This window comes from Macrotis lagotis, chromosome 1, assembly GCF_037893015.1.
Source record: "Macrotis lagotis isolate mMagLag1 chromosome 1, bilby.v1.9.chrom.fasta, whole genome shotgun sequence".
Classification (NCBI taxonomy): domain Eukaryota; kingdom Metazoa; phylum Chordata; class Mammalia; order Peramelemorphia; family Peramelidae; genus Macrotis; species Macrotis lagotis.
The window spans coordinates 387,390,997-387,409,511 of NC_133658.1; the positions used below are offsets into that span (position 1 = coordinate 387,390,997).

Genomic DNA, 18,515 nt, shown 5'->3' on the forward strand with positions numbered 1-18,515 from the left:
TTCATTCACCATTGGTTTTTTTATGTATTACATACATAATACATTTTAAGTATTACAAATTTACATATGCATTCATTCCTTCTGCTTATCCCACCTATTTCAGTTAAGTCCAATACTCTATAGCTAAATGCAACACTTTAAATTTCTTTATCAACTAAATACTTTTGTGTGTAGTTATATGAAATTATTATTTTAAGTGTATATGATTGCTTTTATGTCTTCTCTTAAACTGTGAGCTCTTTGAGGGTAAGACCAGTTTGCCTTTCTTTTGGTTATCTATTTCTCTCTAGTACTTAAAATAGTAATTTCATAAAGACTTATCAACTCTCTGAAAATGTTAACTCTGGAAGAATTGTTGGTGATTATCTAGTCAAGCCATTTTATTTTATAGATGAAGAAAATAAGGTTCAGAGATGCATAATGATTTATTCAAATTATAGAGCTCTTAAGTGTTAGGATATTTTCTTTAAAAACATAATAGTATGAATCATTACCTTTCTTTATCCATTTCCCATTTATTCTCATGCAAAGTGATAAGTGCTTATTGAATGAATTTAAAACGTAATTTCATTCTGCAAGTATTTATTAAATGCCTACTTTTTAATATCCAGTGTAAGAGGCAGAGGAGAGATTTATATAGATAAGTTGTGATAGAATGGAATACATAGATTCAAGAGAGTGAATTAGCCATAATATATATTTTCTAGTTCATTGAACAAAAGAATGTTAGCATTATCTTATTAAGCTTATATATTTTTTTCTAAAAAGTTCCATTTGATAAATATCTCGTAGTTTCAAAAATATCAACCAATCATAATGAATAACTTTCCTAGTGATTAGACAGACAGAAGCTTATTTGGTCTTTGTAGCTTGGAAAAATGTTTTATCCTTTGGACTGGATTGATCTGACAGAGGTGAGGGAGTCCACGAGTTAGATGTCCAAATGGCAGCAGACTGTTAGTGGCAAAGAGCAGACTGCATGGCCAGGATGAGGAAATGTAGTTGTGAATATATTCTTTTGCCTGTTGAAAAACAAATGAAAATTGAAACAAATAATATTTTGCTCCACTGGTTAAGGCCATTATCATAGAAACCACTTATTGCAAGAAAAAGTTATGAGACTGAATAAGAAAAGAAGTTTCAAGAGACAAGATCAGTGAAAGACAGGTTTTCTACATAGAACTTTTCAAGAAATTAGTGTAAATAGAGAAACAAAAAATTTGGAGAAATATTTTACTTTATTAATTAGAGATCAATCCTGATGTGAAAAACCAAAGTGAACCTTTAATATAGACATTTCATTTCAAATATATTCGCAACCACTGAAATTGTGATCATGTTTTCTTAACTATGTTTAGTAATAAGTTCTGAATAGGGGTTCATAATTGGCTGGGTAATCCCTAGACACACTAAAAGATAGTGAAGTGTGGAGAATAGTGATCTTTGGAGTTAGAATGAGTTGAAATCAAGTATGATTTCTGACTTGTACTAGTTTTGTGATCCTGGGACAATAGCTTAACTTATCACCTCCTGGTCAGTTAACAATATAAGTTTCAGGTCAGTTGTAGGTTTTCATTAGTAGATGGACTTTTCATTAGCTCCCTGAAGATACTAATAGATGTAATAATAGAGGGCCATAAACATCATTTTGTCCCTTTATTTCTTCAAAAACCATAAACTTAAACTTAAAATCTTTCATATAGCTGAATGAATGAAAAAGCCTCTTATTAAGATCTTATTTGGCGCCAAGTCCGGGCTAAAACACTCTCCTAGTAACCAATCAAGAATTCCAAGGTAGAAAGTTTCTCCAGGGCATATTCTAAATCCTAAAAGTACTTAAAACTAAAATATGGTTCTTTTTTATGATGAGAAATGTTGGATTAATTTGCCTTTGAGGTAACTTTCAAATTTAATTTTTCATACCTATAATGCTATATTTAAAATTTTAAGGACTTATGGTCTCAGTGAATAGAGGCCATAAACATTTATCAAGTTTCTGTTTTATACCACCTGTGAGGTACAATTAATAAAACTGAAAGACAGTACTTGCTCTCAGGGAGTTTGCAATCTAATAGGAAGAGACTACACACAAAAGAATCAGGAAACAGGAGAGAGGAAACTAGGAGATTTCTTGTTCCATGCATATTATTGCACATAAGGCAATGACTAAAAGAAGAAATCTAGACTAATTCTGGTAGAAATTTAAGGAAGCGAAAATTATTTATTGGAGGTGACATCAGAAGATTGAGAGTGGAGTAAGCAGAAAAGTCCAGTTTCTATCCTCTATAAAGACAATTGGAGAAATTTGGTACTCCATCCTCCAGCCCTCCAAACAGGAGATAGGAAGTTGAGGTAGGTAATGTCCATGAAGTCTTGAATAAGCTTTGTGATGCCGAGAATAGAGTGATGAACATGGCAGGGGCATCTTTTGTGGAGTTATAACCAAGCAGAATAGAAACTAAAATGCAGAATGGATTCCAGAGTGCTATGAGAGCAGAACTGAATGACATTCCAGTCAATGAGTTTACAAGTAAACTATTATTACACGCATACTCTACTTCTATCATTGTGAGAAGCACTGTGGAGGAATTTAATAAGGGGAGGTGGGAGGAACACTATTCTAAATCTCAAGAGAATTAACTAGGATAATATTAAAGCATTGAAATTACAATGAAAAGTTAATTATATTTGTTATCCAAAATGGTCATGTAAGGATTCATTCCTTCATTGGACATTTTCTAAATGTCTTGAATAACTTACTACAGTAGATATGAAACTTGGACTTCATGATCTTACTTAAAACTTTAGCTAGTGGAAAAAAGAAACTCTGTTATTATACACTTCTGTATGTACTTAAACAAAAAAGTGACTTTTCTACCAGATACTTAAATTCACAACTTTTAATTGAACACTATCAGTAAGAGGATACTATTGCTTCCTGAACCAGTACAATACAGTCTGGGTTAGGTCTAATTGTTAGGATCATGTTCCATCTCGTTCCTTCTCAATTGATTTGAGTAGGACAATGCAATTTTAGGTTACTATTACTCTTTGATTTTTTATAAGGTTTCATTGATTCCTTTCAAGTTCCTCCACTTATACACCTTTATGATTGCAACTTATATTCTTGATAAGAATATGTTACAAGAAGATGAGCAAATACAGAATACTATGCAAAAGACCTTCAATAATGCAGCATATTACATATCATTCTTAGGAGAGACTCTTTGGAATGATTTATTCTCTACAGTTAACTTGAATATAGCAAACAGCAATGAAATGTTCTACTTTAATTTGTGAATAGTGTAAAAGAAACATAGAAAGAGCCATGGAGTATTTAATATAGGTTCATGAAATCACCAAGACCTAGCTTGTACCTCTTGTTTTCTTTTGAATTTCTTTTTTAAATTGTATACGGATTCAGTTTGATGGTTATTCTATACTTATTTTCCAACAACCCCACCCCCCACTTCATGATACATTCTATGGCAAAAAAAAAAACAAACAAAAAAGTAAAACAAATAAAAGTGAAAATAGTTGGTAGATATAGTATACTGCTTTTCTACAGAGAGACAGAAGGTATGTGTTATCTAGAATATAGTAAGGATCACTGCACTTGATCTGTATACTGATATCTTTTAGTTCAGTCTTCTTTATGGTATTGTATTTTTTGTATATAATGTTCTCCTGGTTCTAGTGAATTCGTTAGATCTCTTGTTTCTTGAAACTCAAAAATGTTACATTAAAACTGTTTTCCCAAGCAAAAGGAATAAATATAGTTTCTAGATTTTTCCTGCTACATAAAATGCTGCAATTAATAATACTTTGGTATACATGAAATCTTTATAGTTTTTGACCTTGAGCAATTTAGGTCAAAGTGTATGAACAGTTTAGTAACATGCACCATATAATTTCAAATTGTTTTTCAATACAGAGTTTTGCCAAAAAAATATTTTTAATGTATCTGTCTTCTCAAAGGTGTTCTAACATCAACTATTCCTGTCTTGAATCAGTGCCAAGTTCATGGCTTCAGTTGAAACCTCTGCATATTTTTATTTGAATAACTTTTATTAATGACTTATGGTCTAATTTAATGACTTCATATGGTTGTTGGTAATATATAGTTCTCCTGAAAACTATTTTTTGGCTACACATCAACTGGGCAATGACTTTTAATCTCACCTAAAAGAAGTGGTTGTTTCAGTTTCTTATTATATATCTATCTATAGATACACATGTATTTACAGATATGTATCTATATCTATATCTAAATATTGATCTCTCCCTCTGCATACACACACACACACACACACACACACACACACACACACACACACACAGGTGTTAAGTTTTTAATCCTTGTGAAAAACTTCTGGTCTTATTCTCACTGCATTTATTAATTTATACAGAAGTGTTTAGCTACATAATAAAAATTATGTAGTTTGTCTTCTATAATCATCTCTATCATTTGTTTATAAATTTTCCCATATAGTTTTAAAGAGTGTTCCTTTGCAATATCCTCTATTTAATGGTTTGTTACTATTATTAATTGGATGGTTCATCTAGTTGGAACTTTGTGTGATATAAGATATAAGATGCTAGTCCAAATCTATTTTCTACAAAACTGTTAGAGCTTTCCCTGTGACTTAAAATAATCTGCTTATTTGCTTCTAGGTTTTGCTTCTCTTTTACCACAGATCTACTTTCTTTTTCCTTATTCCCAAAAATTATTCCTTATATTCCCAACAATATTTGGGAGCTTATTTACCTGAATGTGCCAATAAATCTGATGATTTAAGTGAAATGAATGAGTAATTTAAAAAATATAAATTACCCAGATTAACAAAAGATGAAAAAATACATAATCCCATTTTACAAAAAAATTGAATAAACTATCAATGAACTTCCTAAAAAATCTGTAGGGTCAGATGGATTTACAAGTGAACATTTAAAGAACACTTAATTCCAACACTACATAAACTATTTTAACAAATAGGTGAATCCTATCAAATTTTTTATGACACAAATGTGAACTGATGCCTAAAGCAATGATTTAAAAATGAAGAAAGAAAATTAGAGACCACTTTCCCTAATGAATGTTGATGCAAAAAAATAAATAAACAAAAAGAGTATAGCAATTTATCATTGGGATAATATACTATGACTAGGTAGATTACATGTTTGCCTTTCATTTTCGAAGAAGATCATGACATCAAAGAGGTCATTCCATGGCATGCATCTGAATTGATTTGAATGAGAGGGGATGCAGTGTTAAGTCATCAACCTCACTTCCTTTTCCAGAGTCCTCTGAGTTCAGTGGTCAGATAAGAAGAAGTAGGACAATTAGAGATTGCTCTGGATGCAATGTAATCAGAATTAAGTGACTTACCCAAGGTTGCACAACTAGTAAGTTTCTAAGGTCAGACTTACACTCAGGTCTTCCTGACTTCAAGCCCAGTGCTCTACTCTCTGTGTCATGTATACCAAGGATGCAGGGCTGATTCATATTAAGATAACTATCAGCATAATTTATCATATAAGTTAAAAAAGCATCAGAAATGATATTATTATTTCAAAAAATGCTGAAAAATCTTTTGAAAAAATATAGCATCCATTACTATTGAAAACACTAGAGAGCATAGAAATAAATGGAGTTATCCTTAAAATATTAATTAGTATCTATCTAAAACCATCAGCAAGAATTATATGTAATGGGGATAATCTAGAAGCTTTGCCAGTAAGAACAAGGGTGAAGCAAGGATACCTTTTATCACCACTATTATTCAATATTGTGTTGGAAGTGTTACTTTTACCAATTAACAGAAGAAAAAATATTGAAGGAATTAGAATATGTAATGAGCAAATAAAATTTACACTCTTTGCAGATGATATGATAATATACTTAGAAAATCCTAGAAAATCAACTAAAAATATCACTTAAAACAATTATCAACTTTAGCAAAGTTGCCTTATATAAAATAAAGTCACAAAAGTATCAGCATTTCTATATATTACCAACAAAGCACAGTAGCAAGTGATAAAAAAGAAATTTCATTTGAAATAACTAAGGAAAATATAAAATATTTGAGCATCAACCTGCCAAGTCAAGCCCAGGAATTATGTGAATACAATTGCAAAACACCTTTCACATAAACAAAGTCATATCTAAACAACTGGAAAAATATCAATTGCTCATGGATAAATCAAGATAATATAATAAAAATGACAATTCTACCTAAATTAATCTACTGCTTTAGTACCAAACTAATCAAACCACCAAAATTGTTTTATACTTAGAATAGATAATAAGTAAATTCTTATGGAGAAACAAAAGGTCAATTTAAGAGAATTACTAAAAAAATGCAAAGGAAGGACCCTAGTCATACCATATCTAAATCTATATTATAAAGCAGCAACCTTGAAAACTTTTTGGTACTAGCTAAAAAAATAGAATGATGGAAAGGGGACTAGAATAGTCACACAAGACACCATACTAAATGACTATTATCATTTACTATTTGATAAATCAAAAGACTGACAAGAAAATTAGAAAAAAAGGCAGAAAATAGGCATAGATCAACATCTCATATCCTATAGCAAGATACGATTAAAATGGGTACATGATTTACATATAAAAGATGATACCATAAGAAAATTCAGAGAGAAAGGAATAGTTTACTTATCATATCTCCAGAGAAACCAAGAAGTTTTGACCAGAGATAGAGAACATAATAAATTGCAAAATGGGTAATTTTGATCACATCAAAATAAAAAAGTTTTGCCCAAACAAAAACAATGCAACCAAAATTGAGAGAAAGCAAGAATCTGTGAAACAATTTTTACAGCCAGTGTTTCTGGGAAAGGCATATTTTAAAAATATATAAAGAACTGTATCACATTTAAAATAATATGTCACTCCCCAATTGAAATATATAATAAAAGTATATGAGTAGACGGTTTTCAGATGAAGAAATTAAAGCTATCTATAACCATGTGAAAAAATATGATAAATCACTATTGTTAGAAAAATGCAAATTAAAACAACCCTGAGGTGCCACCTTACACCTATCAGATTGGCTAGTATAACAGAAAAAGAAAATAATATACATTGAAGAGGACATTGGAAAACTGGGACATTAATGAACTATTGGTGGAGCTGTAAAGTGATCCAACCATTCTGGAGAATTTGGAACTATGACCAAAGGGCTATAAAACTGTGCATATGCTTTAATCCAACAATTCCACTGCTAAATTTATATCCCAAAGAGATTATAAGAAAGGTAAAAGGATCCTCATGTACAAAAATATTTAAATCAGCTCTTTTTGTAGAGACAAAGAATTAAAAATTCAGGGGAATCCCATCAATTGGAAGAGGCTGAACAAGCCAATATAGATGTAATGAAATACTGTTGTTTTATAAGAAATGATGAGTGGGCAGATTTCAGAAAAACCTGGACATACATGAACTGATGCTGAATGAGGTGAGTAGAACAAGGATTGTACACAATAATAACAAGAGTGTGATGATCAACCTAGAATTAGTTTTTCTCAGAAATACGGAGATCAAAGACAATTCTAAGAGACTTGCAAAGTCTAAATACAGATTGAAGTATACTATTTTCATTTTTTTTATTTTTTTTCCTTTCCCATGGTTTTTCCCTATTGTTGTGACTCTTCTCACAACATTTCTAATATGGAAATATGATTTACATGGTTTTTCATACATAAACTATATCACATTAGAGAAGGGAAAGTGGAACTCAAAATTTACAAAAATGCATATTGCAAATTATCTTCGCATGCATTTGTAAAAAACTATTAAGATAAAAAGAGGAAAAAAAACAATAATAAAATCTAAGATGAGATACTTTATACCTTTCAATGATTTTTTTTCCATTTTCCTTTGATGTTTTCTTTCTTAAAATATATATATTACTTTGCCTAATAATATAAAGTTATACTTAATGGTTTGACTTCCATAATACTAAATTTATGTTGATTTCAATCACACAATATCTTATTGATGTACCCCAACCTTGAACATTGATTATCTTTATAATATTTTCTCTTTTCTTTTCTTGCTAAAATGATTGTAATATTTTTAGAATCTTTAGTGTATTTTTTATAGTTACCTTGCCATTTTAAAGAGTGTCAGAATGGTAAAAGCACAAATGAAAGGGCATAAAGATAAGCTAATATTCAAAGTCAAGATCAAAAACCAAGTGTTCTGACTTGAAGTCTAGAGTCCTTTCCAATCACTAATAAAACAGAAGAAATGTTAAAGTTTGTCATAACAAATCAGTACTTTGATTACTTGGACATAGGTGGAGAAGCCATTAATTCTAGTAATCAAGAAGTACAATTTCATTGTGAAGAATGACAACAAAGGTGAATGCTAACAATTAATGTCATGATAAATTATTTTTGTGTTAAATTCTCTTGTGATTTTTTTGAGGGAAAAGTACAATTTCTTCTTAAGATAGTACAACAGATGTTTTGTTATAGAATTTTAGTAATTCTTAGGCTTTGGTTTATTCAGCAGATCACAGGCTAAAATGCAGGTAAAATGAGTACACTTCCCTTTCCATGTCAAGGAAGCTAAGAAGATTGGATATAGTCTATGATTTTCATTTTACTTTCTCCAGAATTTTAAATTTGATGGGTTTTTTTAGGATTAGTTTTCTCGCTTAATTTCACAAGATCCTAGTATGACTCATAGACTAGTTAGCCACAGATCATAACTAATTTTGCAGATTTAAGAACACTTACTCAGAAAGAAAGGAATGTGGCCTAGCCTCATTAGCACAGTAAAATATAGCTTAACAATGTTTAAAAGTCTGTTAAAAAATCAAAAAAGTCAAATTGAAGTAATCATCATTTTTCAACCATACATATGCTGGTAAACCATATATATATATATATATATATATATATATATATATATATATATATATATATATATATATATTTGAATAATCAGTCATGTTCTCTATCTACTTAAAATATATTCTTAAAAATGTTAAGTATACGTTTCAAATTAAAATGACTGACAGAATGGAACAGAATTTAAAATCTTAAACATCTGTTGTTTCATACAAGGATATTAAGGGAAAAGTTTCTTTTTTATTATTACTAGTAAACATTGAAATGAGTCTATGAACTCAAGGATATATTCCCTTCAAAAATGTAGATCCCCTTTTATCCATGCTTGTCTATCATTTATTATTTTCATCTGTAGCCTATCAACTGAAAATGTGCAATATTCATTAACTATACCAACTATTCTTTACTTTTCTTTCAAAGCTTGCAAGCCAGTCTCCCTTTTTTAAATAGCATCCCTGGTGGCACTTCTTTGTGTTGCTTGCATGTTACATATAGCTCTACATGGGTTCCTTTGCTTGATTTCTTATTTCAATTCTTCAAAAATTATAATGTTCTATGACTCAAAAACATACCAGATTAGGAAAAATGGCCCAATTAGATCAAGTATTCAACTCCATGCTGGGGATAGCACAACACTGAGAGCCCTGAAAGAATGCTTTTGGTATCTAATAGAAAGGAAAATTTTAAACAGTGGGTCAAGTAGAAAGTATCAGACCTTTAATAGGTGACCAAAGGAATATTAATAATCATAATGATCTCATGTTTATATACAGATACATGCAATTTCACACATGTTATAAAAAATATTTGTACAATTAATGGCACACTTTATGAAAGCATTCAAATGAAATAATCAGGTTTTTGTAGATAAGATTTCATAAGAGTCCACATCTTTTTTTAGCAAACAATGGACCAAAGGATGGATGAAACAGATATAAGACCTCATTATAGTTATTCTTTGATAACCAACTTTTTAAAAAATATTTTGATTTGCTGGGAATTGCCACCTAAAATGTTCTCTTTCTTCCAATGAGTTGTTTCCTATACATTGTCAAAATTTTATTATATTCTTTGGAAGATAAAAAAATGAGAGCTAACCTTATTTGATGAACTGTTATGATTAATAGAAAAACAACATATATATAATAACTAGCAAATAAATACTCACCAAAAATATTTGTCTCTACCTTAGAGGATGTTTGGCAAAGAATCCAAGTTGAGCAGGTATTCCCTGTAGATGGTGATGTCCTTCAAATGCTTATTTTTGTGGACATTGTTGTTCTATTTACATTCCATCCCAGTGGTATTGCATTCTAATTAAGATTCCAATTCTTAAGCATTCTAAAGGATTCTTATTTTAAAAGAATCCCATTCTAAAGAATATGGTTTAACTTTCCAAATAGGAAAATCAAAGTACATAAGGAGTACATTTGGACTCAAATAATCCTTATAAAATTTAGATTTTCTTTATTAAAAACTAAATATCTTTGAAAGATCTTATGCAGAGAAATTTTTTATACATAATCTTATTCTTATAAATCTTTCAGCAATCCATGTTGATTGTCCCATGAACTTCATTGATTGTGAGTTTTATTATACCAAGGATTAAATTCAGGCAGATATGTTTTCCAAATAGTAGTTATTGGTCACATCTAAACTTGAAATGATGATGTAATTGTTTAATCTAACTGATGGCATAGTGTTAAAATGTACCTGTTCTTATGTGAGCAAAAATCATTGAGAGAAATGCAAATATAACTTGATTTATGGGTTTTAGGGAATTCTTTAGTGCCAATGACTTGCTATTTTGGTAATATTAATTGAAATATTATCTAAATCAGGGGAGAGAAGGTCCTTTTCCTCAATTTATTTCCAGCCATTATTCCTTAAAAGGTACATTGCTAGCTAGCTTCATAGGAGGTAAAAGGAGCAGATGCCATCCTATATGAATATAAGATTTTTGATTAAGTCCCTAGTTGAAAAAGAATGCAATCACAAAATAATACACCTTTGGTAGTATAAACAATTTATAGAACTTTATCAGTAAGGAAAATCCCATTGCCAATGTCATTGTTGGAAGATGGAATTTTGTATTTATTTTGAAGTTTCAATGATTCAAATTTATGTAGATAGTTAAATGTTGGTGTATATGTTTTATGATCATAGTTGCACTTAAAACGCTATGCTAAACAAATGGAGACTTCTCATTTCATTGATTTAGAATTAGAGATGTCATAGATCATCTAGTCCAACTTTCTTTTATTAAGAATTAAGAAAATGAGACCAGAGAGGTAAAATGAAAATAAGGACCATGTTTTAGTTCATTTCTCTAGCACTTGGGATCACATAATAATTGCTTAATAAATTTTAGTTTTTTACTGATTCCCCAAGACCACATAGTTAGTAAATGCATGAATTGGGCATAGTATATAGCCCTCTGGTTCCAAATCCAACTTTATTATTGTTGTTCCCTATACTACCATGAGATTGAATTATTCATATAAGTCAAGAAAGGTAAAATGTTAATCTCTACAACAGTAAACTGTGTCACTGAACACTGATTAATTTTTTGCTTTTCTCAATCCTTTCCCCCATTTATAGTCTTTTCTTCATCCAAAGTATTCCCTCCAAAAGAATCAATGAATGTTTCATTTGGTCTTTGTTAAGTGATTGTTAATTTGGACACCTACTAAATGATCACTCTGCTGATTTTACAATATCCTAGTGGATGTGTTGAGTGATTTAAGAAAGATTAAGATGTTTGTGTGTGTGTGTGTGTATGTGTGTGTGTGTGTGTGTGTGTGTGTGTGTGTGTGTGTGTGTGTGTTTTCCCACACTAACCTTTTTAAGATCCAACAGTAGGCATTTTCTGGAAAAAGTCCATTAAGTTATTTATTTTATTGATTTTTCTCTGTAGAAATCTTACTGTGTTCTAAGTCAAAAGGCTAACAAGAAATAGGGACCTGGGTGTCTTACCTCTCAGCTTTTATAGAAATTACTCAAAAAAATTTACATTAAACTTTCTTGATAATGATGAGTTTAACATTTACATTTATACTTGAATTTAATGGTGAATGTTGATCCATGAGTTACCAGGAATATAATAAAAAAGGAATTTTTCATTGTAAGAATAATCTAAAAGGATTTTTGGTCAAAGCTTCATATTTTATTTAAATTTGTGTACTTAGGGGTGGCTAGGTGGCGCAGTGGATAGAGTAACGACCCTGGAGTCAGGAGTACCTGAGTTCAAATCTGGTCTCAGACATGTAATAATTACCTAGCTGTGTGGCCTTGGGCAAGCCACTTAACCCCTAAAAACAAACAAACAAACAAACAAATAAATAAGTTTGTGCACGTGAAAAATATGATGTTCTTTCATATAATAAAGTTAACTGCTTATCATAGAAGTTATATTTTTATCCATTCATAAGAAATTCAGTGCCACAAAATATTTTTGTTAGTTACTTGGATACTTGATAGATTTGTCATTTAATCATTATGGTTAACATTTCAGTATCCTTATCTTTTCATTCTCTACAATTGTTTCCCATATTCTCCTATAAATCCACATGGAGTTCACTTGCCATCTAGAAACCATTCTCTAGTTCTCTTCATGTTGTGTGGATACTAGGAAAAATAAAGGGCTTTCTATTGATTATTGAATCTGATTTTTTAACTTTTAGTTTATTAAATTTAAATTTTTTTTCTATCTCTATACTTGCTGTCTGCTGTCACTTTGTGGTACAAACAATAATCTTCAATTGGAGGTGACCTCCAACAATAATCTTCCAATTGGCTCCTTATGATTTCTTGTGAGCAAGAAAACCAATAAGCTAAGGTTGTTAGAAGTATATCTAAAATCAGAGTAAATGGTCTCTGAATGTCACTAATAATAACTGTTTTAGCTTTGGTTGATGGCCTTAGAAAGTGTTGAATTCTCGAGGTGTGAGAAAGCAACTCACAGATTGCATGGGGTCAAAAGTACTCTGGAATGCTGGCCAAACGAGATTAAAATGTAATTGAAATTTTTTTCAAGTAAAATAAAAATGCAATGAAACATTGTTTTCATTACATTTTAAAACTAAGTCAATATATGATTCATAGGCATCATTACATATATATGCAAATGTATTCATATATATATATATGTATATATATATTTATATATGAAGTCCTCCTTTCTTTCTATATGAATTTTACACCTTTGGTCTAAAAGACTTGTCCTACCAATTCAAGCAATAATTTGCTAGACATATATTTTAGTATGATATCTGACTTGTCTGAATTTCAATTTTCTCATCTTTAATGCTAGAGTCACAGATTTACAGGATTTTGACGCTGGAAAAGACTGGAGAGATCATACAGTACAACTCCCCTCTTCACCTTACCCTTCTAATAATAGATGAAGAAGTAAAAGAAAGATGATTTGCTCAAATTTGCACTTATAGTAATAAGAGGCTGGATTTAACCCCTAATTCATTGCTCTTTTGCTATAACTCTGATCTATGGACTTCACAGGGATGCTGTAAGAAAGTTTGTGACAAAACACAATATAAACATAAATTCATTCCATATACCTCTCCTTTGGCTGCTCAATCACCTTTGTTTCCTTACTTCACTCCAACTGAACAAAAACTTATTAAGTACATCCTGTGTACAAGGCATCATAATGTAAATATTACAAACTTTGCTCTCACAGTGTTTATGATTTTATAATATTGTTTATAAAGATAGCTGAGATTGATGGATACAGTGTTTGTCCTTTGTTCTCAAAGAGGACCATGACATCAGGGATATGGATGTCATGACATGCACAAGTGAATTTTAGATTTTAATGAGGAAGGGATGTGTAAATTCACCAGTCTCACTTTCTCCTCAGATGTCATCTGGGTCCAGTGACCTACATGAGTGGAAATTGCCCTGGATGTAGTGAGAGATGCTGGCTTTTTTAATCTACATTTTTGAGACTGATGAATAAGGGACTTCTGAAGAAATAAAGTAGAACTAGATTTCAACTACTGTGAATAATGAATCTTCTGAAGTGGTTGAAATTTATTGAAATTTATTTATTGAAATTCACAGGATTTAAAGTTATAATGATGTCAAATATATTAATTGCTTCCAGTCCAATGAAAATATATAGTATGACATTGAATAGTGTGACCACTTTATGGAATTTATTTGGACTAAATGGCACCATGCTTATTTATTAGCTTGCCAAACACTAAAAACATACTTAGATGAATTGACTATTATTGGTTTGCTTATTTTTTGAAGGTAGAATTTTTAACAACATTTCAGTCGAGGTGAGTAGTGAATGGAGATGGTGAGAACAATGTTATCAGGAGAAAAACATCAACACTTGTTTTAGATTACATTGAAATTCAAATAGAAAACATTTTCCTGAGATAATATTAACATACTTGTTCCCAGCACTCATCAGTGAGTCAATTCATCTCCATGAAGGCAATTCTTGGTTTGTTTGCTTGCTTTTTAATCAGCATAGCAAACCTTAGTAAGTTCTATCACCACCATTCCAGGCTTCACACTATTTTCAGCTCTTGTATACATAGTTCCTTTTATGTTTTTATTTTATTTATTTATTTTTTACATTTTTCAAGGCAATGGGTTAAAGTGGCTTGCCCAAGGCCATACAGCTAGATAATTATTAAGTGTCTGAGGTCGGATTTGATCCCAGGTACTCCTGACTCCAAGGCCAGTGCTCTATATACTGTGCCAACTAGTCACCCCCCCCATAGTTCCTTTTAAATGTGTAACTGTTTATAGTTCTTTATTTAACTGATCTACTCCCCACATTCCTGTTTGTTTAGTTTTCTGATGATACCTGAGGATTAATAAAATACTACTTCTATTAACTTACTCTGCTTAGTGCAGAACTTCATGACTAAGATAGGATTTTCATGCCACCAAAATGATGATTAGGAAGGTAGGAAATTCAATCAAATATATCCCAACTGCAATACAACAATTGTCTTAGGTTCCCTACCCTGAAATTAACCTTAATTTTAGTATATTTTATCTGGTCTAGCAGTTAATTATGAATAGGTTAATTAAATTTAGAGAAATATTAAATGTCTGATTCATGTAAGAGACCTGTGCTAGACTCTGAGGCTCCTAAAAAACAGTCCCTGACTTCAAGAAGCTTACTTTTATTGAGGATATATAAAATATACATTGATAAGTAAATATAAAATCATTCCAAGAAGGAAGAAAGAGCATTAAAGACTAGGGTGATCTTGGAAAGGCTTTTGTAACATTTATCTATAGATAGTCATAGGTAAACAATGTTGATAGGAGGGAATTTATGCCTCTTTTTTCATTTTTGCTTCTAAATGTATTTCTTTCGTATAGTTTTAAATTATTTTATGAATATATATATATATATATATGTATATTTAAGAGTATTTTTGCCTACTGTGAGGCTTAAATAGGGAGACAGACAAATTTCTCAATGAGCAACCAGATATCAGGATAGCTTTTCCCTTCCAGTTGTCTGCAAAGATGGGGAGGAAAGTAAATTTTAATTCAATTAAAATATTAATTTCCATATGCTAAAATATTAACAGTTCTTCTAGTTCTTTCGAAATCAAGTGTTCTGTTTTTTCTTGAGGGTTTTTTTTCCTTCTAGTCACTCAAACCAAAGGAGAGTAATATTGGAAAATTTACCATTCTGCAGAACATGTTCAATGAGAATTATATGCAAATTAATAATGATTGACCAGAGGAGAGCTTATGCAATTATATATTGGAGGAGGAATTTAGGAGTTAGGGAGAAGTAAATAAGATAAAGAAAAATTGAAGAGAAAGGAGAGATTATAACCAGAGATTTCAAGGATAAAAATGGGATGTGAGGAAAACTTAAGAGAACACAAAGAACTGTAGAATGTTTGTTTCATCACTCAAGGACCTTAAAAATCATCAAGACCAAATATCTCATTTTGCAGAAGAGAAATAAGAAGCCCAGAGAAGGAAAAAAGTCTCACAGAGCCAGTACAAAAATTCAGGTTGCCGTATGCTTAGATCAGTTCCCAGAGGATCTTACCCCACTTCAGGGTCATTAAGCAAATTAATTTAGAAATGAAGTATACTAATGATGTTCATCATTTCTATTGCCTCCTTAGAATTACAACCACTGCTGCTTGCATGATGGATCTGCGTAGATACCCTCTGGATGAACAAAACTGCACTTTGGAGATTGAGAGCTGTAAGTACTTTTCTGATCTTACTGAGCATCTGGTTTCAATCTGTTTTTACTGTGAAGCTGAAATTTTCTTTCAGTTTTATTTTATTAAGTTGTTGAATGGCAATCCCAAGGTCCATGGGCACATCAAGACTTCCACTCAAAGTGGTCACTGTGTTTTGTTGCACTGTGGAATATGTGTTCATCTAAGTTTTACAAGTGATGCATGGGAAAGAGAGGTGCTCATTGGTCCTACTATAAAATGTAGTCTTATGGAAGTCTATGTGGTGTTCATGGAGGACTAGCTTTCTGTTGTGAGGGCATGCTTTTTTTCAGAATTTCCGATCCACCTTTGGTGTCCACCTGCCACTTAATTGTCACGTGGGGCTTTAAGTTGTAGCATGAGCAGTGCTCACATCTCTGTAAAACTATTTCAGCAGATGGCTCAAGAGTTCACACTAACTAGCAGATCTCAAATGTATGAATGAGTCAGGGTGATGTCCACCCCAAACATGTGAAAACTTCCCCCAGTGGAATGGTCAGATGAGAACAATTTGTTCCAATTACCATGAAGAACAGCTGAAGGAAACACTGGGAGATGTATAGAGTTTTTTCAGACATTAAAGACACCAATTTCATCCACTGCATCCCATGCCATTGATAGTCATTTTTACTTTTATCTTGCCATTCAGGAAGAAAGAATGAAGCTGATGATTTTGTGTAACACCACTTTCACTTAAATGCAATTAATGTGCACATCAAGACATCACTCCGTGATGTTATTTTTCCTCTTTGAAAAATGAATGAAAACAGATATAGAATACTCTGGAGCCTAATGTAGCGCAACCACTAAGCTACCATTTGAGAGCTATGAACAGGATTGAGTAGAAGTAAGAGGTGCTTGGCATGCAAAGTACCCAGTTAGTTTATTTGGGGACTTAAAAGTATCCAAAGATGGGTTCAAGAATTAAGGATGGGGGCGGCTAGGCAGCGCACTGGGTAAAGCACCCACCCTGGAGTCAGGAGAAGCTGGGTTCAAATCCGGTCTCAGACACTTGTAATTACCCAGCTGTGTGGCCTTAAGCAAGCCACTTAACCCCATTTGCCTTGCAAAAACCTAAAAAAAAAGAAAAAAAAGAATTGAGGATGGCATAAGTTTCTAATACCTATTAAGAGAAAATCCTGTCCTAATTATCCTGATATATATATGTATATATACATATATGTATATATATACATATATGTGTATATACATACATACATATATATATATATATATATATATATATATATATATATATATAGCCTTCCAGGTGATATATATTTTATAGAATATGAATTAGGAAAATTTATTTTGAGTTTTGATGGTCAGTTTCTAGTGTTTAAAATATCACTTATATATCTTGCATGATGTCTACCTGAGGGGTCAGATGATTCTTTTTATTTTCAAATCTATTCTTACATGATATGTTTTAGTCAATTATGTTCATAACCTATACAGTTTGTTTACATACTATTTGAGTAACCTAAATCTATACCCAAAATCAGGCTTTAGGTTAGATCAAATATGGTAAGTGTTTCAAGTATTTCTTTATATTGTGAATTCCATGAAGCATTATGGATGCTTCACCAAACAAGCACCTCTCTGTTATTAGTCATAGATTCTACAGTCAAGATTCTGTCAGAGTATTGTTTAATTAATACAACAGATCTCTATGTATCTTTATCTAGATAAGTATTTTAAGTAGGAGTTATCCTAAAGACATTGGTATTTTCTTGAAAACACTGTGGAAGTCTACAAAATATATTCATAAAATTGTTCTGTGGAGAGATATAGCATGAAAAATGCTGATTCAAATATACAGTTCGAAATACTCCTAAAAAATGTGATCAATAATTATTTGATCAAATGTGATCAATAAGGCAGTCTCTGATCTAAATGGCTTTCCTTCAAGTCTCAACTAAAATTCCACTTTTTTCAAGAAACTTTTCCTACCCACACACTCTTAATGATAGTGCCTTCCCTTTGTAATTATGCAATTTATCCTGTCTATATCTTGATATACATATTGGTTTGTATAGTGTCTTCCCCATAAGACAAAGAGATCCTCTAGAATAAGACCTGCTTTTGTCTTTCTGCACACTATCTGGGATTAGCACAGTACCTTAACAAATAGTAGATGTTTAATAAACCATCATTGACGTTCCAAGGAAATCAGAGATCTATTTTTTAACACTTTGCATACAACCACAAAATACCTCCTCCCCCAAAAAATTAATATCAGGTTCTTTCTTAAATATGAATTATACAGATCACCAAGAATTTACCAACCACAAGCAAATAAATAGATAAATAAGTAAAACATTCTTGTTGATTAATGTCAGAAATTCAGACATTAGTGATTATAAGCTTTGTTTCAGTTATTCTTCC

The 18,515-nt window shown here is 31.3% G+C and overlaps 1 protein-coding gene across 3 annotated transcripts in view; it reads left to right on the forward strand.

Annotated features, from left to right (window-relative positions):
• GABRB2 (gamma-aminobutyric acid type A receptor subunit beta2) overlaps positions 1-18,515 on the forward strand; it is a 184,029-nt gene that overhangs the window by 99,302 nt on the left and 66,212 nt on the right. For all 3 annotated transcript variants that reach the window (XM_074230053.1, XM_074230044.1, XM_074230061.1), the window contains exon 5: positions 16,026-16,108. In XM_074230053.1, the coding sequence (XP_074086154.1) occupies positions 16,026-16,108 (83 nt within the window). The remainder of the gene's footprint in view (positions 1-16,025; positions 16,109-18,515) is intronic.